A 25,129-nucleotide genomic window follows, 5' to 3' on the forward strand; every position below is an offset into this window, starting at 1 on the left:
CTCTGTATGGGGCAGGAAACTCTACCAGTGTCATGCCCTGAAAAAGTCTGGTGTGACCACAGAGTGGCAACAGCTCTGAAAGGACAAAACACTTTGAGGTCATGCAGAGAACAGTGGTGGCTGCTGCCAATTCTGGAGCATCAGGGATGCCTGTGAGTTGCCAAAGAGCTCCACAAGGCTGCATGTTTCATGTGCTGGTAAAGAAGTTTGGGCTTTCCCTATAACTGTTTCCTTCTTTGAACCAGGGCACGTTTTTAGTTGGGCAGCCATCTCACCAGAGTTCTGCAAGACAAGCGACATCAGGAGCAGTGGTCCAAGGCAATGCAGCTGCTGGAGCATCGTCTTCACAAGGACACCAGGCTCTTAAAGTAATAACGGGACCCAAAACAGCTGCCTTATTTGCACAGGTAACCCAGGAGGCTTGTTAGATTGGAATCCAAAGAACTTGGCAAACAGGTGTCCTGTGTGCCTTTGAGAGTGATTGGGCTCTTTTGTCTTGATCAAGAGCTCTTCTGCACTACACAGCCCCCTGCTTGGGGACTTCCAGGAGTGGTCTGGGGGCATTGTTGCATAAAATCCTTCTGGGCATGCCCAAACCTTTGGATGTTCCTGAAGGAGCTCTTTCAGAGAATCATAGATCATAGGATAAGGAACAATGTTGTGGCACTGCGGGCTAAACTGCAGAAGCCTATGCTGCAGGGTCAGAAGACCAAGCAGTCGTAAGATTGAATCCACGCGACGGAGTGAGCTCCCGTCGCTTGTCCCAGCTCCCGCCAACCTAGCGGTTCGAAAGCATGCAAATGCAAGTAGATAAATAGGGACCACTTCGGTGGGAAGGTAGTAACAGCGTTCCATGTCTAAGTCGCACTGGCCATGTGACCACGGAAGATTGTCTTTGGACAAACGCTGGCTCTGTGGCTTGGAAACGGGGTAAGCACCGCCCTCTAGAGTCGAACACGACTGGACAAAAATTGTCAAGGGGAACCTTTACCTTTACCTTAACCTCATCAAAGTGATGAATCTAGGAAGGAGGGCACAGAAGTGAGAGAACTGAAAGAGTTCCGTTCTACTACACTGCCTTTCGAAGGCTTCCATGTTTAAAGATTTGTATGAGGTGGATCTTCCATCCCTAATTGGGAAAGGGAAGTTTTGGATTACAACAAAGGGTCCTGTGTCACCTTAAAAACCAACAAGTTTTATTTAGCATCAGCTTTTCTTGAACAACCCACCTTATCTCCCTGCCAGTGATTACTTACATGGTTTCCATGTGTCAGTTTTTAAATTATAAATTACTAGTGGTAGAGACCTTTCATATCCTCGTATATGAAAGAGAAACAGTTTCTTAGAAATAGAATGAAAATATTAAATGTATTGTATTTGCAAAGGCTTTCATGTCCGGGATCTAATGGTTGTTGTGGGTTTTTCGGGCTCTTTTGCAAGTTAGTGCTACTCCTATCCCCTGAAGATGTCGGCCACAGAGACTGGCAAAATGTTTGGAAGAACAACCTCCAGAACATGACCAAACAGCAGGAAAAATCCACAACAACCATCAAATGTATTTTTGTTTGTTTTTATCTTTATATATTGCATTATTATTTCAAGTTGCCAGCAGTCTTCACTAACTTTGAGAGCTAAAGCAACTATTACACAAGACAAACCTTTTAAATTCTCCCAGTGGAATGAATTTGTTTCAGATTAAAAATACTGTAGAAGCATGCTGAATTAAGCAGTGAAATGGCAGCAGGAGGGGCTGCATAACTTTTTAACCATTTCCCAATTGAAACAAAAATCTCTTATGCCAAGTTGTCCCTCCAAATAGGTTAACACCTGGGAGAGTAGAGTCTGAGGGAGAACAGGAGTGTAGGGAAAGCATTAACCATTTCCCCACTACAACTATTCTTCCACTCAGCCTAACAGACTCTTGTGGCTGAATTTCATTTAAGAAAAATAGATATTTCATTTACTGGGTAATACCCAGTTCGGCCCCCTTCATGGATTGCTGCCTTGTCGTGGCGAAGGGGCTTGAGTAACTCAGAGAAGCTATGGGCTATGCCGTGCAGGGACACCCAAGACGGACAGGACATAGTGGAGAGTTCCGACTAAACGCAATCCACCTGGAGTAGGAAATGGCAATGCCACTCCAGTATTTTTGCCAAGAACGCCCCATGATCAGAAACAAAAGGCTAAAAGATATGACGCTGGAAGATGGGCCCCTCAGGTCGAAAGGCGTCCAACATGCTACTGAGGAAGAGTGGAGGACAAGTACAAGTAGCTCCAGAGCTAATGAAGTGGCTGGGCGAAAGCCGAAAGGACGCTCAGCTGTGGACGTGCCTGGAAGTGAAAGGAAAGTCCAATGCTGCAAAGAAAAATACTGCATAGGAACCTGGAATGTAAGATCTATGAACCTTGGGAAGTTGGATGTGGTCAAACAGGAGATGGCAAGAATAAACATCTACATCCTGGGCATCAGTGAACTAAAATGGACAGGAATGGGCGAAGATGATTATCATATCTACTATTGTGGGCAAGAATCCCATAGAAGGAATGGAGTAGCCTTCATAGTCAACAAAAGAGTGGGAAAAGCTGTAATGGGATAAAATCTCAAAAATGATAGAATGATGTCAATACGAATCCAAAGCAGACCTTTCATCATCGCAATAATCCAAGTTTATGCACCAACCGCCGATGCTGAAGATGCTGAAATTGACCAATTCTATGAAGACTTACAACACCTTCTAGAACTGACACCAAAGAAAGATGTTATTCTCATTCTAGGGCACTGGAATGCTAAAGTAGGGAGTCAAGAGATAAAAGGAACAACAGGTGAGTTTAGCCTTGGAGTTCAGAATGAAGCAGGGCAAAGGCTAATAGAGTTTTTTCAAGAGTACACGCTGGTCATCACAAACACTCTTTTCCAACAACACAAGAGGCGATTCTACACATGACCATCACCAGATGGGCAATACCGAAATAAGATTGATTATATTCTCTGCAGCCAAAGATGGAGAAGCTCTATACAGTCAGCAAAAACAAGACCTGGAGCTGACTGCGGCTCTGATCATCAGCTTCTCATAGCAAAATTCAAGCTTAAACTGAAGAGAGTAGGAAAAACCACTGGGCTAGTCAGGTATAATCTAAACCAAATCCCTTATGAACACACAGTGGAAGTAAAGAATAGATTTAAGGAACTCTATTTGGTGGACAGAGTGCCTGAAGAACTTTAGATAGAGGCTCGTAACATTGTCCAGGAGGCAGCAACAAAAACCATCCCAAAGAAAAGGCAATGCAAGAAAGCAAAGTGGCTGTCCAACGAGGCCTTAGAAATAGCAGAGAGGAGAAGGGAAACAAAATGCAAGGGAGATAGGGAAAGTTACAGAAAATTGAATGCAGACTTCCAAAGAATAGCAAGGAGAGACAAGAGGGCCTTCTTAAATGAACAATGCAAGGAAATAGAGGAAAATAACAGAAAAGGAAAAACCAGAGATCTGTTCAGGAAAATTGGAGATATTCGAGGAACATTTTGTGCAAAGATGAACATGATAAAGCACAAAAATGGGAGGGACCTAATAGAAGCAGAAGACATCAAGAAGAGGTGGCAAGAATACACAGAGGAATTATATCAGAAAGATTTGGATATCCCGGACAACCCAGACAATATAGTTGATGACATCCTGGAGAGTGAAGTCAAGTGGGCCTTAGAAAGCCTGGCTAACAACAAGGCCAGTGAGGGTGATGACATTCCAGTTGAAGGCCCGACTGGATGAATCCCAAAACGGAATTAAGATTGCCGGAAGAAATATCAACAACCTCAGATATGCAGATCATACCACTCTGATGGCAGACAGTGAGGAGGAATTAAAGAACCTTTTAATGAGGGTGAAAGAGGAGAGCGCAAAAAATGGTCTGAAGCTTAACATCAAAAAAACCATGATCATGGCCATTGGTCCCATCACCTCTTGGCAAATAGAAGGGGAAGATATGGAGGCAGTGACAGATTTTACCTTCTTGGGCTCCATGATCACTGCAGATGGAGACAGCAGCCACGAAATTAAAAGACGCCTGCTTCTTGGGAGGAAAGCGATGACAAACCTAGACAGCATCTTAACAAGCAGAGACATCACCTTTCCAACAAAAGTCCACATAGTCAAAGCTATGGTTTTTCCTGTAGTGATGTATGGAAGTGAGAGCTGGACGATAAAGAGGGCTGACCACGGAAGAATTGGTGCTTTTGAATTGTGGTGCTGGAGGAGACTCTTGAGAGTCCCCTGGTCTGCTAGGAGAACAAACCTATCCATTCTGAAGGAAATCAATCCTGAGCGTTCACTGGAAGGACAGATCCTCAAGCTGAGGCTCCAATACTTTGGCCATCTCATGAGAAGAGAAGACTCCCTGGAAAAACTCTGATGTTGGGAAAGTGTGAAGGCAAGAGGAGAAGGAGACGACCGAGGATGAGATGGCTGGACAGTGTTTGCGAAGCAACCAACATGAATTTGACCCAACTCCGGAAAGCAGTGGAAGACAGGAGGGCCTGGCTTGCTCTGGTCCATGGGGTCACGAAGAGTCAGACACAACTTAACGACTAAACAACAACAATTCTTTTAAAACACATGTACCATTGTGCCAGAGCTTGGAAAAATACTACTTTTTAAAACTATTATCTCTCAGGATGTCTCTTCTTACAGCAAACATGGTCTCTGGAAAAGTCACATTGAGTAAATGGCTGTGCCGGATTTGGGATTCTTGAAGTTGAAGTCCCAAAAAGTAACTTTTTTGTGCTTTGGTTTGCACAGTAAAAACCATTTCTTGGAATTCTGTGTAGTCAAGAATTGTAAAAGTGACTATGGAAATGAGTAATGTCTACTAATTTTTAATTGTTTTCTTTAACTACCTGGTTAGGTAGATCTGATTTATGAAAGTGTAACTTCCACTTAAAATATGTTTGAATTCAAAGGCAGCTTCCAGTGGACAAGCTTCATTAATGAAAATATCGGACAATACTCTGAAGTCTTTACCAGCATCATCTCAGCTCTCAAAACCTGGCACCACTGTGCTAAGAGTATCTGGTGGGGTGATCACTGCAGCAACAACATCAGCTGTGACTCTTCCATCCAATGGAGTTGTTCAGGTGAGGCTCAGGGTTTGTCAACATATATATCAAGTAGAACTACTCAGTAAATCAAGAATGTAAATAATTAGCACCAAACTAATCACTCTTAGTGAAACTCTTGGTTACTTGGCATAGCAAGTCACACTAGAGTAGACCCACTGAACCAGTGGGGACTTTGTGAGTAACTCCTCTGAAAGTGAAATGATTCAAATGGGCCTGCTCTAGTTGTGATTTATTTAAGTTCAGTAAGTTGCAACCAGAATAGATGTATTTGAGTCAATGGAATTTATAGAGAAGTTGATTCATCAAATCTCCAATATCTTTTTAAAATTACAAACTGAAGTTAGCTTTTGACCCATTGTCAGTCTTTATTAGGCTGTGCACCACAGTGAAATGGACTTGCCTTTTTACTTAGAGATTTTCTACTGCCATTTTAACAAATGAATTTGAGCTTAACAAAATAGCATATATATTTTGTTTGTTTGTTTTATTTAAAGGCTGCCTTTATTTTATTTTATTATATATATATAATCAATGCAGGCCCTCTGTTTTTATTTTATGTTCTTTTTGAAGACAGTGAAAAGAATGCTAACTTCTTTGCCTCTACTTTTTAACCCGGAAGGGAGACAATGCAGGCTCTAGTTCATCTCCGGCTGCAGGCCCTGCAGTGAAGGCATCTGGGCAGCAGCACCCGGTTCCTGCTCACTCTGGACAGGCAACATCTGCTGTGCCTAATAAAACAGGCACATCTGCAGTTGTAAGCATTGCTTCCTGGGTGACCGCCCCAGCTCCAGTTTCTGGGAAAACAGCAGTATCAGGTAATAAGTCCTTCCTTGGGTCTTGCTATCATCATCTTCACATTTATTTGTAATGCTGAAATTCTGAGTGTTAAAACAGCAGGACTTCCTCACTAGTGTGGAATCAGGCAAATTGCCTGATTGGCCCATTCCTTAAAGAAACCAGTTAGGATTAATCTGGATGTAGACGGTTTGGGGCTTTAAAGTGGGACTGGGGATCTTCTAGTGACAGCTTAGAGGTTAAAAGTAACATAGCCACCTGTAACAAGTTACTTTTATGTAGAAAAAGTTTATAAAGGAGCCATGGTGAGCAATGTTTACTGATTATCTTTCAAGCTACTTTTGAAGAACTTTTTAAACCATCACCAACAATAATTAACCTTAGAGCTTTAGCTGTTCTCGAAGCAGGCAGAAATTTATTTACCGTATTTTTCCGTGTATAAGTTGCTACTTTTTCCTAAAATCATTACACTGAAAATTGAGGTGCATCGTATACATGGAAGTAAGCTGAGGAGAGAACAAAACGGGACATACCTTGTCTCTGTAAACAGGCTTCCTTCAGTCACGAGGTTTGGCTTCCTCCAATCATGAGCCTTATGGAACTGACGTCAGCTGATACAGTGGTGCCTCGCTAGACGCTGATAATCCATTCCACTGAAATCGCTGTTTAGCGAAATCATTGTCTAGCGAAAAGCATTTCCCCATTGGAATGCATTGAAACCTGTTTAATGTGTTCCAATGGGGAAGAATCATCGTTGTCTAGCGAAGATCAGCCATAGGAAAGCCGCTTTACAAACCGCCGATCAGCTGTTTAAGTACCTGTCTTGCGAAGCTTAGATCCTGAAAACACCCATTTTGCAAGTGCGAGGGAGCTGTCAAAATCGTTGTCTAGCGAAAATCGGTTTGCGAAGCAGGGACCAAACATTGTCCAGTGAAATTCCCCCATAGGAATCATTGTTTTGCGAATCGCTATAGCGATCGCAAAAAGTCAGTGTCTAGCAAAAAAACTGTAATGCGGGGTAACTATCTAGCGAGGCGCCACTGTACTGAACAAACCAATTGGGTCACATCTCATTGGAGGTGGAGCCTGTAGGCTCAGATTCAACAGGGACTCCTAATGTCCAAGTGTTCTGAGCCCAGAGGCTGAATCCTCAAAGCTAAGTTTTCTTAATTTTTGGGTTAGAAAAGGGGGGTTGTCTTCTAAATGGGGGTGCATTATAAATGGAAAAATACGATAATCATGGAATAGCATAGTGCCCTCAAGTCGAATCTGGACAATGGCACGCCCCCCCACATCCCCCTAAAACCACAGACCTTTTATACATGGTCAGAACATGTGTCAATCACAGACATCATTGCCAATTACAGTTTGGGACTTTCCAGTCGTAAGCTGCAGTGCGTTTTAGACATTGTGTTTTGTGGTCTGAGGTTGACTTCTGGTTAAGTTCCTCTTTTTAACATCTGTTGTAGTGATGAATTTCTGTGGTTAATTTCCAGATTGCTGTAAGTTTCTCAATAGCTTCACTCAGAAGTTCGAATTTGGCAAGTTAGGTCAAACTATAAATCCCATGTGCCTGTTTTTAATACATTGCTGGATTAATGTGGTTAATAAAAATTAATTTCTAACAAGTGACAGCACTTGTTGAATTCTCTTCCCGGACAGATATGCCAAGTGCTTGCTTTACCTCCCTTCCCCCTATTCCCAGACTTCCTCAGAGATCTAATATATAATTTCTACTATTTGAACATTATCACCTTGATGCATTACACTGCTGATGTTTTGCATATGTTTCCCTTGATTTATATCAATATTTTTACTGTACTTATATATTTTATGATCTGATGGGAAGAATAAAATACCGGGCATTTATGCTTGGAATAAAGATTTTGGGCTTTCAGCAAGAGGTCAAAACTTTCTATAAACTAACTGAAAACAATAATCTAAGACAGATTTGCATCTCGCATTAGTAGAATCATCATTGTTTGTTCTTGCAAATATATACTGTATTTTAAGCAATACAAAATCTTACATTCTTTTAACAAAAGAGGTTGATAGATTTTGGCACATCCTCGTTCAAGGAACAGCAGCTGGGGCATCACTATTATCTGACATCCTGAGTCAGCTTCCAGGACAGGTCTTGAGCCCATTAGTTGTCTCTGCTTTTTTGTTTTGCTTTTGTTTTTGTCCAGTTTGGTTCTCACACAGCAATCTGAAGATAACAAGCTGTCTGGATCTAGCTATGTTTTTAATATCTGACAATAGGTCCAATCAAATATTGTGGGGAATTAAAAGAGTGGCTATACACAGTTACCCACTATGGCTTGAAATGGTGCTGCAGCCATGAGATAAGCCAACTTGAACCCAGTGTCAGAAGGGATCCCCAAAAGAGAACACTTTGCCCAGGACTTCCTCCTCCAAAATCAGGGAGGTGCTCTCTATAGAGCCAGTGGATAGTGAGACTACAGCTCCCAGCATTCCCTGCACCCAGGAGAGCCCAGACCCTGCTTGATGGCCATGTAATGGCATGGGTGAGTCCAGCAGGGGGAGACCTTCCAAAGATCTGCAACTCCCAGGAAACACAGCAGCAGCTTTTTTTAAAAAATAACCACAGAAGACAAAGATAGGAGAAGTCAATGGTGGGAGTGCAGCAGTGCTGTAAATAACACTAAGGGTGTGAAATCTAGGGGTCAGCAGATTTATGCTTATCAACAGAAATTCCCAGAAATATGCTTGAGGAATTCTTGGAAAATTTGGGGGGGGGGAGGGGTGTTCCAGTGCAAAAACATGAAAGAGCACACTCGCAGTAGAACCCTCATTGTTTGTACTTGAAAATACATGTATATTACGTTTTAATCAATGCAGTTTGTGACCTGTATCTGTGAGGTTCCTTTTTGTTCTTACCTAATAGTTTTTTTGGGGTGATACTTGAATCTTATTTGATCTTCAACCCACACACCTACCTATACTTTTGTAAAAGCTCACAGTGCTGATTTCATTGGCTCTTTGTTTTGTGAAGAAAGGAGTAAGAGCTCTTTCTAAGTATCATTTTGATTTTAGGGTTGTTAAAGATCCACTCCAGTCAAAACAGCCCACAACAAGCAGTTTTGACAGTGCCTAGTCAACTTAAACAGCTTGGAGTGAGTGCAGCTTCTGGAGGAGTCCAGACTATATTGATGCCAGTGAACAAAGGTAAATTGAAGTTTGTGAGGAAAACAATGCATATAGATTACTTTAGAGTCATGTTACATGGTAAATATGGGGCAAAAATAGTTTTCATAAATAAATATCTCACCGTTCGGATTTCAAAATACAGAGATCCATCCACAGTTAGACGGTATCCTTGCTAAAATCAGCCAAAAATACACAAAATTACAAAGACAAAAGGGGGGTTGGGTGAGGGGAAAAGCCAGATTGTCCAATATAGAGAGAGGTTTTTCTTCCAAGATAACATATTACAACTGACCTGTAGTTTTCCACTAAGAATTAGTAAAATAATTGATCAATGCTAGTGTCATATACTAATACTAAAAAACATCAGTCTACCACTCCATTACCAGTGTTTCTCTTTTTTCTCAGTGATACAGTCGCTTTCTTCCAGCAAGGTGTCTGCTGTTACACAGATTTCAACTCCAGCAGTTCTTCCAAGCCCTTCTACAGTGACTGTTCCAAAAGGTTAATAATAATAATAATAATAATAATAATAATAATAATAATAATAATAATAATAATAATAATAATAATAATAATAATAATAATAATAATAATAATAATAATAATAATAATAATAATAATAATGTTGGTACAGTCAGACTTTGTTGCAGGGGCGGGGGGGCGGAATCATCTGGGAATACACAAGGCTCCCATATGGAAGTGACCTCCTTACTGGCTCCTGACTGTGACTGACTCTGGGTCAAATCCCTGTTAGAATTTCTGTTGAAGAGCCATCAAATGTAAAGAAAGATAGAAGAGATGAAGACTGGCTGAACTGATATTTTAATGGCCAAGTGCATATACAGAAATACTCCACTTAGTATAAGTTTGGTACAGTGGTGTCTCGACTTACAAACGCCTTGACCTACGAACATTTTGAGTTACAAACAGTTCCGTTTGCAAAATTTTGCTTTGACTTGCGAACGGAGCTTTGACTTACGAACAAAAAAAAGGCAGGGGAAAAAGGCGGTTCCTTTGTTTGCTAATGACTGAAGCACTGACCTGGTTAAATATTACTTTTTTTTACTGTTGGCTTTAAAATTCATATTCCTTTAATTATTCTTTTTGTCTTCTGAAGTTAAGCTAGAGCCTGATTCTGCACTACAGAGCTGCAGTTCTCTGACCTCCCAAGAAAGTCAGGTGACAGTAAAAACAGAGGAAAGCTCCGAACTTGGAAACTACATCATTGGGTAATTATTCTTGTCAAACTAAAGTCAAATGCCTTGCAACAGGGATCTGACCAGGTGGGATTATGCTGGAGAGTGGGTTTGTAATAAATGCTGGGTTATGCAGTTATAGTCTGCTTGAATCTCATGCTTTGGGAAGAAGCTCCTCTCAACACATTGGGGCTAGGGCAATGAAATTCTATGGATGTGTCTAGTTAGCATTGCTCACATGTAAGAAGCAACAAAATTAAAGGAACAAAATTCTTCAAGTGAAATATCTTGATTCATTAACATTCCAAAAGGTCTGAGTCTGTTTGTAATGGATCTTAGGCCAAGGGTCTTGATGGGTACTTAGTAATGACAGAATTCTTGCCTAGTACAATATGGACAATATTTCACAGACACATATACTGTAGTCAGTGTACTTAATTGTTTTGCTGCAGATGTCTCAGTGTATGCATTATCTGTGGGGTATAATACAAAACATTGCATTTATATGCATATGCAGATGGTCATGGAATAAAGTTGTCTTGCTTACCTGGATCCTGTATTTGTCATAATTATATTATCTGGGTCCTTTATTAATAATTCTTCATATATAGGAGTTAGACTAACTAAACACACCCACAGAGAACCACTGAGTGGATGACTATGTGTTGCTGACCTACATTTAGGACTAATGTCTTATTCTTTACAGGACAGAATATTTAGACAACCTTCAGCAACTTTTGACAGCAATTGTGAAGAAAGTTCCATTAATTGCTGAGAGAAGTAAGAAACGGAGGGAAAACATTATTTATTAAAATGTTAATACTAAGACTGAAGAAACACATTGTCATATATAGGCATTGCCTGTTATATGGATTTATGAAACTGCCTTACACAGAGTCACACAATTCATCAAGATAGCCTGGGTTTTCTTAGTCTGACTGCTGTCTACTGCCTGATGTCTCTGGCAGAGGTCTTTCCTACCATTTGCTTACCCAGTCAAATAGCTGAAAATGCTGGGGATTTCCTTTTATCACTGATTAGTCTTCCTAGGCATTTAAACTTGAAGTAGCAAAGTGGACAGTTGTTTGCAAATTAGATTAATACCTAAAATGATAGTATTTTCAAAATCAACAGAAATCTGAATAATTACAGCATTCATTATACTTCCAAATATTTTACTATTGTTACCAATGTTAGAAATGGAAAAGATAATAAAGATTAAAGACAGCAGGAAAAGAGAAAGACCAAATATGGGTTGACTCCATGCACCTTCATGGATTGCAGCCTTGTTGTGGAGAAGGTGATTGAGGAATTCAGAGAAGCTATGGGCTACGCCGTGCAGGGACACCCAAGACAGGCAGGTCATAGTGGAGAGTTCGGACTAAAGGCGATCCACCTGGAGCAGGAATTGGCAAGCCACTCCAGTATCTTTGCCAAAAAAACCCCATGAACAGAAACAAAAGGCTAGAAGATATGACGCTAGAAAATCAGTCCTTCAGGTCAGAAGGCATCCAACATGCTACTGAGGAAGAGCAGAAGAGATAAAAGGAACAACAGGGAAGTTTGGCCTTGGAGTTCAGAACGAAGCAGGACAAAGGCTAATAGAGTTTTGTCAAGAGAACAAGCTGGTCATCACAAACACTCTTTTCCAGCAACACAAGAGGCGACTCTACACATGGACATCACCAGATGGGCAATACCAAAATCAGATTGATTAACAAAATTAAAACTTAAACTGAATAAAGTAGGAAAAACCACTGGGCTAGTCAGGTATAATCTAAAGCAAATCCCTTATGAATACACAGTGGAAGTGAAGAACAGATTTAAGGAACCGGATTTGGTGGACAGAGTGTCGGAGGAACTATGGATGGAGGCTCGTAACATTATACAGGAGGCAGCAACAAAAACCATCCCAAGGAAAAGGAAATGCAAGAAAGCAAAGTGGCTGTCCAACGAGGCCTTACAAATAGCAGAGAGGAGAAGGGAAACAAAATACAAGGGAGTTAGGGAAAGTTAAAGAAAATTGAATGCTGACTTCCAAAGAATAGCAAGGAGAGACAAGAGGGCCTTCTTAAATGAACAGTGCAAAGATACAGAGGAAAATAATATAAAGGGGAAAACCAGTTCAGAAAAATTGGAGATATTGAAGGAACATTTTGTGCAAAGATGGACATGATAAACGACGAAAATGGTAGGGACCTAGCAGAAGCAGAAGACACAAAGAAGAGGTGGCAAGAATACACAGAAGAATTATACCAGAAAGATCTGGATGTCCTGGACAACCCAGACAGTGTGGTTGCTGTCCTTGAGCCAGACATCCTGGAGAGTGAAGTCAAGTGGGCCTTAGAAAGCATGGCTAACAACAAGACCAATGAAGGTGATGGCATTCCAGTGGAACTATTTAAAATCTTAAAAGATGCTGTTAAGGTGCTACACTCAATATGCCAGCAAGTTTGTAAAACTCATCAGTGGCCAGAGGATTGGAAAAGTTCAGTCTACATCCCAATCCCAAAGCAGGCAGTGCCAAAGAATGCCCCAACTACGGTACAATTGCACTCATTTCACACGCTAGCAAGGTTATGCTCAAAATCCTGCAAGGTAGGCTTCAGCAGTATGTGGACCGAGAACTCCCAGAATAACAAACTGGATTTCAGAGGGGCAGAAGAACTAGAGACCAAATTGCTAACATGCGCTGGATTATGGGGAAAACCAGAGAGTTCCAGAAAAACATCTACTTCTGCTTCATTGACTAGGCTAAAGCCTTTGACTGTGTGGACCACAACAAACTATAGCAAGTTCTTAAAGAAATGGAAGTGCCTGACCACCTTATCTATCTCCTGAGAAATCTATTCGTGAGACAGGAAGTAACAGTTAAAACTGGATACGGAACCACTGATTGGTTCAAAATTGGGAAAGGAGTACGACAAGGCTGTATATTGTTTCCCTGCTTATTTAACTTATATGCAGAATACATCATACGAAAGGCAGGACTCGATGAATCCCAAGACGGAATTAAGATTGCCAGAAGAAATATCAACAACCTCAGATATGCAGACAATACCACTCTGATGGCAGAAAGTGAGGAGGAATTAAAGAACCTCTTAATGAGGGTGAAAGAGGAGAGCGCAAAAAATGGTCTGATGCTCAACATCAAAAAAACTAAGATTATGGCCACTGGTCCCATTACCTCCTGGCAAATTGAAGGGGAAGAGATATGGAGGTAGTGACAGATTTTACCTTCTTGGGCTCCATGATCACTGAAGATGGTGACAGCAGCCATGAAATTAAAAGATGCCTGTTTCTTGGAAGTAAAGCGATGACAAACCTAAACAGCATTTTAAAAAGCAGAGACATCACCATAACCAAGTTATGGTTTTTCCATAGCAATGTATGGAAGTGAGAGCTGGACGATAAAGAGGGCTGACTGCGGAAGAATTGGTGCTTTTGAATTATGGTGCTGAACTGCCAAGAGAACAAACCTATCCATTCTGAAGGAAATCAACCCTGAATGCTCACTGGAGGGACAGATCCTGAAGCTGAGGCTCCAATATTTTGGCCATCTTGTGAGAAGAGAAGACTCTGGAAAAGACCCTGATGTTGGGAAAGTGCAAAGGCAAGCGGAGAAGGGGACAACAGAGGACGAAATGGTTGGACAGTGTCACTGAAGCTACCAACCTGAATTTGACCCAGCTCCGGGAGACAGTGGAAGGCAGGAGGGACTGTCATGCTCTGGTCCATGGGGTCACGAAGAGTCAGAGACGACTTAACTAAACAACAAAAAAGGCCCTTCTAGAGGTCACTCATTCAGTTGGAGGCAAAGTGATGGCACATAACCACCAGCACTGTTATTGATATTAGACCTGTAACTTATGATGATGATATCAATTAGTGGTGCAGGACAAGTAGTCATTCAGATGTTTTTGGATTGCATCACTTGATGGGAGTTATGATCCAATGAACAGTTCACACATTAAAACAAAAGCAAAGTGTGTTGTATATATACCACCTCATAGAGCTTCAAGTACTGTCTGGGTGATTTACGATTGAATTATGCAGGCTACACATTGTGGTGTCCGTCTCTCCCCCCCCCCCCCCCCCGAGCTGGGTACTCAATTTACCTCCCTTGGAAGGTTAGAAGGCTGAGCTAACCTTGAGCCAGCTAGCTAAGCCCCTCGGGATCAAACTTAGGTCATGAGAAGTCTTGACGGTAGTACTGCAGTTTAACCACTGAGCCGCTTAACCACCCCTGTTGTCAGTGATACTTAGGAAAAGCTCTAATTGTTAAAGCATTTCCGATACATTTTCTCTTAATCCTTTCAATTGTTCAGACTTTAGCTATATATCTTACCAATGTTGGCGGTTTACATGCAGCCACAATTCTGTTCTTTTATCTGTCGCTAATTAGAAAAAAAAATTCACATTGATTGCCTACCTGCACAATGCCCAAATTGTTAGTACTATTAATGTTTCCTTGGTAATTAATGTGCATTAATCAAGGGAAAAGGTGAGTGTACCAGGAAGAAACATTCACAACTAAATTGTGTGAAAAGGCTGTAGTCGTATGGACTGCCACAAATACATATAATACCTCTTTTTAAAAAATGTTGTATAACTGTTGCTGCCTCCTGGTTGGATAAATACCCTTCTTCTTGGTTTCATTTTTAGAAAATACTTCCTTACACTTTCCTGCTCCTACAGTTTCTTTTACTATTTCTAAAGTTTTTCCTACCAGCAAAGTTCCTGATCTTCCTTCGAATGTTTTTCCACCTGATTGGCACTAAAGTATTTTTCTCTGCCTTGTTTAATAAATTAATTTTCATACCTGAGCCATTAGAACCCTGATTTCTGTATTCTTTTTCCATTTTCATAGCAGCTTCACTCCTTTGTTGTTCTTTGAAATGCTAAAAGAGAACAAATGCTCAGAAACTCAGTTCCGCTTGGGTTCTATACCATGTACAGCTCAGGGACTCTGACCTTTTGATGCTACTTTTATTTAAGGGCAGCAATGAGGAATGGCCATTTCAGGAATTGTCTCTTAAAGACGAAAAAGCTGAAGAGATTTGCAGCCAGTTGCATTCTTCCACCTGTAGAATTTAATTTACATACTTGTGGACCTCACATGTTAAATGTTTAAAAGGAATTGTCCCCTTTAATGCTGAAGGAACCCAAAGCACCCAATACAGACAGACACAGCCTTTCATCTCACATACCTGCTTCAGTTTCTTGCCCCCTCCATCACAGAAGGCTTTTCTAGCAACCTGACTGTTTCATAGTTGCTGTCTGTTTTCTCCAGCAGTCATCTTCTCCAAATACTTCCAAGTGTACAGAAGGCCTCCTCTGTCGCCTAAAAGCTTCACTCCAACCCATACCCCAACTTTCAAAATAGGTTTCCATCTTCCAAAGGATTCTGTGTAAGGGACTCTCTTAGTATTCTTTCTGTCATAATTAGAATTTAATCAGGGGCATGTTCATTTTTTTGAAGATATTCAGCAATAGCCAGCTCCATAATAAATTCATTTTCTTTGCTGATAAATGGTAATGTTTACAGTGTTTTTTTCTTTGCCTTTCAGCTGAAGATGGCAATTTTTTCTGTGCCAGTTCTGTGGAACAATATTATGGCTGGAATATTGGAAAACGGAGAGCTGCGGAGGTAATCTTCTTAATGCGTTTTCTAAAACTGAGCTTAAACCTCAGAGGAATGTCTGCCTGTAATCTGTGACTCTTGGAAGGTGACTTTGATGTTTACAATCTCCTTTAAAATCCTGTCACTTGTGAAGTGAAAAACAAAACAAAAAGAGAGAGAAAATATTTTGGCACCTTGAAGACTAATTGCTATATTTTAATGTGGGCTTTCATGGATCAAGTCCACTTCCTCAGGTATAAAAGTGAAATGAAATCACTCATCATATTTTATATATAGTTGTCGATTGATACTTGGTTTAATAAATGGGAAATAAATTTGAAGTTCCATTCTCAGTTATTTTTGTCATTATAAAATATGAGTTACTGGTATCAGTAACAACATTGTTCTTGAGTCCTCCATCATGTCATTTTTGTGATATCCAGTTCCCGTCTCAGAAATCTCAATTATTATTATTATTAGAATTATTATTACTTTATTTATATGCTAGATTTCTTCCAGCAAAGGACCCAAAGCGGTTCACAACATAAAAATTCACACAATTTAAAAACACAATAAGTTAAATATTAATAGATTAAACAATATATTATTTAAAATACAATTAAAAGATTGTAGCATAAAAAACATGAAAACAATTAAAATTATCTGCTAAAATGGGGTTCAGGGATTCAGTTATAATTGTTAAAAGCCTGCCTGAAGAGATGGGCCTTTAGCTTTTTTCAAAAGGATAAAAGGGACGGGGCCATCCTGGTCTTCAAAGGGAGAGTGTTCCATAGTCTGGGAGCTGCCACAGAGAAGGCCCTCACCCGAATACCCATGAGCTGTGTTTGTGTGGGCAATTGGACAGAGAGGAGGGTCTCCCCTGCTGATCTTAATCACCAAGAAGGCGCATATGGGAACCTACTGTCCTACAGGTGGCCTGGACCCAAGCTGTATAGGGCTTTATAAGTAATGACCAACACTTTGAATTGGGCCCAGAAACAGACTGGTAGCCAGTCCAGTTCTTGTAACAGGTGCGTTATATGCTCCCGGTAGCTGACCCCGGTCAGTTGTCTGGCTGCAGAGTTTTGCACCAGCTGAAGTTTCCGAACCATCTTCAAAGGCAGCCCCACATAGAGCGTGTTACAGTAATCCAAAGGGGGTGTAAGTAAGGCATGTGTCACTGTAGCCAGATCTGCCATCTTATTATTTCTTATAATTTAGACAGTGTGCCAATAATTTTGGCCAGTGCATTTTTGGGTTTCGGTGTGGGGTTGTATCAGATTTGACTTTTCTTCTGTTTTTTTGTGTTGTTCCAATGCAAACCAACGAAATGAACATGCAAGTACCAAAACATTTGCAACTGCAACAATTTTCTGAGAGAAGGGTTGCATTTTCTGACAGAATTGCAAGGGTGTCAATATTTTTGGCCATGATTGTATAAGGTCACTTGGCCAGTTATAGATTTTCAATGTAACTTCCCTCATAGAGTTGTTATGAAGGTAAAAAGGGTGTATTGCCTTTTGATCCTTGTAAGAAGGATGGGATGGTAAACAGTAGCCAGAATCTTACTGGAGATTTACACTGATATTAGTGAATCATTGTAGATCATGATGAATTGCCACTAATTAACAAATGACTGCTTGCATTCCTAGTTGTGTGCCAGTTGCATAGCTAAAAATGTGAATGGCAAGTTATTATATGAGTTGACAATTCACCACCACAGTCAACACCATTATACTTACTCTGGTGTAAATCTACAAGAGGATTTTGGTCACTATAGTTAACCAGACACCACTGCTGTTTTCAGTCTCTTCCTTTCTGTGGCTGTTTCACAGGGAAGGATATAAAAGCCTGTGTGAACTGAAACAGAGGTGTAGGGAGGTCATGTTCACCTTTGCTTCAGGTTTTCCAGTCAGGTTTTCACATTGGTAGCATGGTCTGGGAGAATGCATAATCCCCGTTGCTTGACCGGTTCTCAGTCCCCAGAACTATTCATTCTTGATTGTTTTTCTTACTGGTTTTTCAGTTTCTCTTTCCTCTTTGACAAACATGGCCCTTCTATTGTGTGTAGAATGAAGGAAAAGAGGGAGGGCAACTGGACAACGCTTGCATTGTTCCCAGATATAGCAAGCTGAAATAATAGATGGAATTGACTCTGAAAACAGTTTTAGACTTCTGAACCTTTAGAAGGTTTAAAAATCAGATCTATTCAAAGAGAGATTATCGGTTTGTTATTGGAGTGCAAGATTTAGAGAGATACATACTTGTCATAGGATACTGATTCCAAAGTGTGTTCACAGGCACAGATTAGCAGGGGCCCCACATCTGGGGGAGGAGGGGGGCATTAGAGAAAGGATTCTCAGTGGCTCTCCCAGACTCTGAAACACCCTGCCAACAGGGGCTTGTAGCTGCCCCTCTGTCGTCCTTTGTCTGATAAGCAAGGAAGTTTTATTTCAGACAGACCTTTATTTTTGTGTGTGTGTGTGTGTGTGTGTGTGTGTGTGTGTGTGTGTGTGTGTGTGTGAGAGAGAGAGAGAGAGAGAGAGAGTGAGTGAGTGAGTGAGTGAGTGAGTGAGTGAGTAAGCTGGTCTACATGCTTAAGTATTGGCCATATCTTTATTTCATTATTTAGTTTTGTTGATTTGTTTTAATATTGTGCTTGTAATAAAGTTTTTCAATCTGTTTTTTAAATTAACATTAACTACCTTGAGTATATCAGGATTTTAAAGGAGACTCCTGTAGTTTTTAAGAAAAAAAACACTACTCTGTTGCTAGAATGCTACTGGTGTTCACATAAAGTTTGTGTAACTTGCCACAGCTAATTGCAACTAATGGACAAGATGCCAGAGTACATCTTGGTTTCTATAGCCACGTGCATGATCAGGTAGTAACTCAGATACAACCCAGCACTTTATCAAGTAGCTACAATGAGCTGTGGCAAGTTACACAAATTATATGCAAATTCCAATAGAGTTCTAGGTAATCTTATGCTATAATTTTTTATTTGGAAAACATGGGGATGGAAGAATAGTTATGCCTATTGTTTTCTTGATATTATGCGTCTCTGCACCATCCAGTAAAGTATGCCAGCGTATTAGCTTTCTAATTTTATAAATGATTTAATTTCAAATTTCAGGTGAGATTATTGGGAGAGGTGGGATTGAAGTGAGACATGAGCTTTTTATGCTTGTCAAAAGGAGGCATGGGGCTTGTATTTAAAGGTTGAGAAATAATGCTGGTTTAAGTGTATAACACCACACAACAGTCTTCCAAATGAACTGCTAACATTCCTGCCCTCTGACAGAGACTGTTTAGGTACCAGTTTCCCTATTTCTCATCCTAAATCTGATGAAATAGAATCTAGTCCGTAAAGCTTACGCCACAGTAGATGTGTTTTGCTGCAACAGGCTACAACTATTTTCCTGTATTATAAAAAGTGTGCTGCTTATATTCTGCCCCATAGCACTTAAAAGCATTCTCTTTTAGAATTTAATTGTGTAGGCTACACATCCCCCCCCCCAGCAAACTGGGTACTCAGTTTACCAACCTCAGAAGGAAGGCAGGGTGAGCCAACCTTGAACTGCCTATCTGAGGGATCAAACTCAAGTCGTGAACAGAGTCTTAGCTGCAGTACTTCAGTCTAACCATTGTGCCACAAAGCTCCACAGTTATATTCTGATTCATAGAACTCTTGTTTTGTGTTTGTTTTTTTTCTCATTGTAGTGGCAACGAGCACTGACAATAAAGAAGATCCTCCAAGAACTCATAGAAAAATACCCCAAATTTCACAGCATTAGTCCTCTAAAAACCAAGCAGGTTGTCCATTGGTGTCGTTCTCATGGTTATACACCACCTGACCCAGAAGCAATTAGGAATGAAGATTCTATTGAAGATGTACTGACACAAATAGATAGTGAGCCAGGTAAGCAGTCTGATTCTAGATCCTTAGATTGTCTGTATTTCACTGGTGGACTCCCTGTTCCCTTTTATATGTTTCACATTAGTCTTCCTTCCTTAGGCTTTCTTCTTATCTCCTAAAGACAGTTTGGTTCTCGGGGGGGAAAGTGCGGCAGCCTAAGACTCAAGCTGGATCTGATCTTGAGAAAAACAAATTACAAATGTGATGAGTATAACAACAGCCATGTTTTGTAATGTGATTCTTTTAACACAATATCTAGATGTACTTTTTAAAAATACACTCTTTATATATCTGTATAGATAAAACTTCTTGTAGCTTGTTCACTATCAAGCACTTTCAAATTCAAGAATAGAAACTGGCAAGCAGTGTTTCATAAAATCTTTAATTGGTATGATAAATAGGTTTATTTCAGGGCTTTTAAGGCAAAGCAGCTAGGGTGCTCCCACCCACCTAGTCAAGCCAAGGTGCATAGTATTTGAGGTAAACCAATTCTGACAGAAATGAGTAGAAGCAGTAAATAGAATCATAGAATAATGGAGTTGGAAGGGACCTTTGAGGTCATCAAATCCAGCCGTCTGCTCAGTGCAGGAATTAAAATCAAAGTATATCTGACAATTGTTTAATTTTCTCTTCAATGCTTTCAGCATTAAAGCTCTCATCATCTCCTGAAGTAATTGGTTTCATTGTCATACTGCTGTAATAGGAAGTTTTTCCTGATAGTCTATGAAGTATCCTATAACTTGAACCCATTATTATATATTGTGCCCTCTGGGATGATCGAGAACAGATCCTGCCCCTCCTCTGTATGACTACCTTTTAGGTATTTGAAAAGTGCCATCATATCTCCTCTCAGTTTCCTTTTCTCAAGGCTAAACATGGCCAGTTCTTTCAGTCTTTCCTCATGGGGCTTGGTTTCCAGTCTCCAGATCATTCTTGTTGTCCTTTTCTGAATTTGTTTTATTTTGTCAGCATCCTCCTCTAACTGTGCTGTCCTGAACTGGACACAGTACACAAGATGAGGCCTAACTGATTCTGAATAGAGAGGAACTAGTACTTTGCTGGATTTTGACACTATACTTCTGTTAATGTAGCCTAAACTAGCATTTATCTTTGATGCAGCTGCCTCACACTATTGCCTCAAATTCAGCTTGTGACCTACAACAATTTAAGATCCTTTTTGCATGTAGTATTACTGAGCCAAGTATCCCCCATCTTGTAATTGTGTTTGTTTGTTTTCCTATAGGTGTAGGACTTTGCCCTTGTCCCCATTAAATTTCATTCTGTTGTGTTCAGCCCAGTGCTCCAGCCTATCAAGATAATTTTAAATTTTGTTCCTGTCTTCCAGAGTATCAGCTATTGCACCCCATTTTGTGTCATCCAACCACCATTGCCTCGTTTTGCCACATAATAATGTTCTCCCATCGCCCTGTTTCCTTCCCTAACTCTTCCTATAGTTTGCTTTTCTTTGGTTGGTGGAATCTTTGGTTTCTGTCTGATAATCATACATCAGACGCCTTGTCTGAGTAGAAGCATAGGTAGGTTGCGATCTGGGGTAGAGGGCTATTCCTACTCCAAGAAAAAATTGAAGGCGAACTAGTCCATGAGCCACCTCTGTTCAAAAGGAAGTCCCCTTAGCCTACATCCAGTTGCTAATTTCATCCAGCTGGAATAAATTAAGCGAATCAATGGAAACTGACTAAGCCAACACTTTTGTGAGGTCTGTGGGCTCACTAGGTCTGTCCTCGGTAAGCCTTAACAATTGTATTTAGGCTCTAGAGTTTAATGGGTCTAATTCCAGTTAAGGAGGTATAAGATAGCTACCTAAATTACTTCCGCTAAACACTGGTATTTTCAACAGTTTTGCCACGTGCGTTTAAGATGTGGGTTTTATTTATTGAGAAAGGGAGGTTTTAAATGGCAGTGAGATTATGGAGTAAAGAAGAATCTGCAGGAACGGAAGTATAATCAGGTCTGACTGGACACTACCTGGTATAATTTTAAAAGGAATAAATAGAAGGGGAGGGGTGCAGTTTTGACTTCTGCTTATAACCTCTGTGCCGCCTAATATACAAGCTCAGGGCTTTTCACAATGTTGTTTCTGTGGGAAGCGCAACAGGCACAGGCTGTCACAGAATGTGAAGTGAACATTAAAGGCAGCATGACTCTGTGTGGCCCACATATCTTTCTGTAAGCATGACTCCTCCTGACTCTTGGAGTGCATTCTTGTTGATCTATAGAACTTTACAATCTAACACTTTGAAGCCATTTTAAAGAACTTTGAAAGGAGAAATTCACTCTGAAAAGAAAAAGACAAACTCTCATCCACTGTTGCTTGCAAAAAGAAGTAGGTTTTTGTGTGCTTTCCCATGGGAGGGAGTGGGGTGGAAGGAGAATGAGAAAAGTACTGTATTTTTCGCTCCATAAGACGCACCTTTCCATAAGACGCACCAATTTTTAGGAGAAGAAAACAGGAAAATATAATCTGTTTTCTTTGCTCCATAAGATGCACAGACTTTCTGCCCCCCTGTTTTGTGGGGGGGGAAGTGCGTCTTACGGTGCGAAAAATACGGTACCTAGTTTAGGCTTTGAGTTTGTGTATCTGCTTTTTTCTGTTGAGAATTTTCTTTGGTTTGTTACTGTAAGAAAAAACTCTGGACACACAGACAATTTTAGATAAAGCCATTCAGCCCTATAGCAGCCCTGTTTCAGGTTACTGTATTCAGCTTTGGAATGTGCGACCCAAGAAGCCAGACTGGCCCCTCATCCTCTTGTCCTTCCATCCTCAGGCAAAGAAAGACCTTCCTTTTTTAACAGGCAGGCTTTTAAGCGATAGGTGTCTAAGGAATAATATCCTGTATGGTTTTTTTTGTTTGTTTTTTTGTTTTTGTTTTTTGAAATTTAGATGTTATGTTTTCAGTTTTGTTTTTAATCCTGACCAATTTTTAATTGTTTTTCATATACAGTTTTATATGGAATTTTAAACTTACTGTACAATTTTAATTGTTGTGAGCCACCTTGGGTCTCCTGTGGGAAGAAAGGTGGCATATAATTAAATAAACACATTAAAGAGATAAATGAACAATAAATAATAGCACACATTTTAAAGGAAGGCATGGTTAAATTAAACTGGGTGGTCTTTCTTTCTTTCTAGTCACATTTATGATGTCATCGCCGAATTCTAAAGGAATAAAACAGACATTTCTCCAAAATGTAGGATAAAAAGGGAGGGAAATGGAAATTCTTTCTCTCTTTCCTCTTAATCCTCTTCCACTCTTTACTGCCATCCAGCAGTCCAAACATTAAATGGATGCCTTCATTTTCATTTTGAAAATTTACACTTTACAGTTGCAGTGTCATTGCTGTGGAACAAACACCTGCCTCTTATTTATTTATTTATTTATTTATTTATTTAACTAACTAACTAACTAACTAACTAACTAACTAACTAAACTAACTAACTAACTAACTAACTTATATGCTGCTCACTCTACCCAAAGGTCTCTGGGCAGCTTACAACAATTAAAATACAACAAAAGATAAAACGATTAAAATACAATTAAAATACATACTCTAAAAATTGCCATCAGGAACCACAGTTGATGTTATTTCAGTTAAAAGCCTTCTGGAATAAGTTTAACCCAGTGAAGTGAGGTGAAATGTTTCCAGAGTGACAGGTGCAGTATATATTGAGAGGGTTTCAAAGTAAATGCCTTGCTTTTTAGCTACGCCAGTTTTAAACTGGAGCAGCCTGACAGTGTGCACATGAATATGCTCAATAAGCCAAGGCTAGTGATGAAGTGTAGATGTAACAGACGTTGTACCCATTTCATGTGTATGTAGGTATGTAGTGTGTGTTCATGTGTGTGGCAAGGAAGTGGGAACAGAGTGAGTTCTCACTTGCTGAAAAATATTCCTGACAATGTAGTGTTTTAAATGGTCAGACTGGTGTTTTTCTCCATAACAAGACAGCCCCCAATCTTTTCCCTTCATGACTTTCTTTCTTATTTTGATTATTTTTGTTATCCAGCTGTTGAACAATGAACCAGCTCTGAAAATCTCAGTCATATTTGTAAAACATTCTTGTTGGGGGTATGATGATGATGTGGTTTTTATGAGACGGCTAGATGTCTCCTGCTGTCAGCTCAGGCCAAAGTTTTGTTTTGGTAATAGCAAGTAGGGCATTTTCTCCTTGCAGTAGATATGATCCATGGTCATCTTATGTAGCACAAAACTATCTCTAGATGTAAGTTGATTTGCAAATCATCTTTCTGTCTTCTTGAATGCTTTCTGGAAAAAGAATGCTCATCCACTTACACCACGGGGGAAGAGTTATGTCACAAGCTTGAAGAGTTGGAGAGGTTCCTCAAGCAGGAGCCAGACCATGATGAGGAAGTTGATATCCTCAGCATTACTGAGCCTCTGAAAATAAACATTAAAAAAGAACAGGAGGAGAAACAAGAGGAGGCAAAGTTCTACTTGGCACCACAGCCTACATCAGAGTTTGTACGCGAGACAGTACGACAGGTAGGAGGAAATGCTTTCATGCACCTATGAGTTGCCTTGAGCTCATAATGATATAATCTACTTGTGGTCACAGTTTCTTTTTCTGAAGCTCAGGTAGATTGATGGTCCTATATTGCCTGCAGTGCCCCTTTTAGGGATGACTTATCTCAGATTGTTTGCACTAATAGGAGGTTTCAGACCTTCAATCAGAGCTGGCAGCATAATCGAAAACAGCATTTATACCCTGTGTTATCTATGAAGAGCCAGCCAGCCTACAACAGTTTCTCAATTATAAAAGTCTGGTTAACTTGAAAAATAATGGGTGGTCTTGTTCTAAACCACAGATCCTTATGATGTGTCCTGCAACAGATCTCCTTTCCTCATGCCAGTAGTGAATTCTTTCAAACCATTAGCAGAACTGAGGTTTAATTAACTATTTCTCTCTTTTATGGAAGGCATCTCTGCATTTCAAGGGACCCTTCAACACAGATCATTCTATCAGTCATGCCTCCCAAACACCTGAGTAGCATTTTCAGGGTGCTGGAGGGTGTGCCATTGGTAGGTGGGAAGATGATGTCCACCTGCACCAGCACAGTTGTCCCTGAGTAAATGTCTATGATGTAGTATCTCTGTGTGAATTGTCATATGGCTGTGAATAAAATAAATGTTTTTCTCTGCAATCATAGCTGCAGAGAACTTGCTGTTTTTCAAGCCTTATGGATACAGAAGACTTCTTAAAGGGATCTTGGAAATAGAGTTTGAAGCCTACTAATTGATTTCCTTGCCCTCCAGTTTTCTGAAAATAAATTGTT

The 25,129-nt window shown here is 40.2% G+C and overlaps 1 protein-coding gene across 6 annotated transcripts in view; it reads left to right on the forward strand.

The window, feature by feature from the left end:
• YEATS2 (YEATS domain containing 2) overlaps positions 1-25,129 on the forward strand; it is a 58,770-nt gene that overhangs the window by 28,120 nt on the left and 5,521 nt on the right. For all 6 annotated transcript variants that reach the window (XM_020803045.3, XM_020803050.3, XM_072995747.2 and 3 more), the window contains 10 exons: positions 246-407; positions 4,952-5,125; positions 5,730-5,925; positions 8,963-9,094; positions 9,482-9,577; positions 10,194-10,305; positions 10,979-11,052; positions 15,843-15,922; positions 19,619-19,817; positions 24,112-24,338. In XM_020803045.3, coding sequence (XP_020658704.3) covers positions 246-407; positions 4,952-5,125; positions 5,730-5,925; positions 8,963-9,094; positions 9,482-9,577; positions 10,194-10,305; positions 10,979-11,052; positions 15,843-15,922; positions 19,619-19,817; positions 24,112-24,338 — 1,452 coding nt within the window. The remainder of the gene's footprint in view (positions 1-245; positions 408-4,951; positions 5,126-5,729; positions 5,926-8,962; positions 9,095-9,481; positions 9,578-10,193; positions 10,306-10,978; positions 11,053-15,842; positions 15,923-19,618; positions 19,818-24,111; positions 24,339-25,129) is intronic.

The sequence above is a fragment of the Pogona vitticeps genome, chromosome 3 (genome assembly GCF_051106095.1).
Source record: "Pogona vitticeps strain Pit_001003342236 chromosome 3, PviZW2.1, whole genome shotgun sequence".
NCBI lineage: Eukaryota > Metazoa > Chordata > Lepidosauria > Squamata > Agamidae > Pogona > Pogona vitticeps.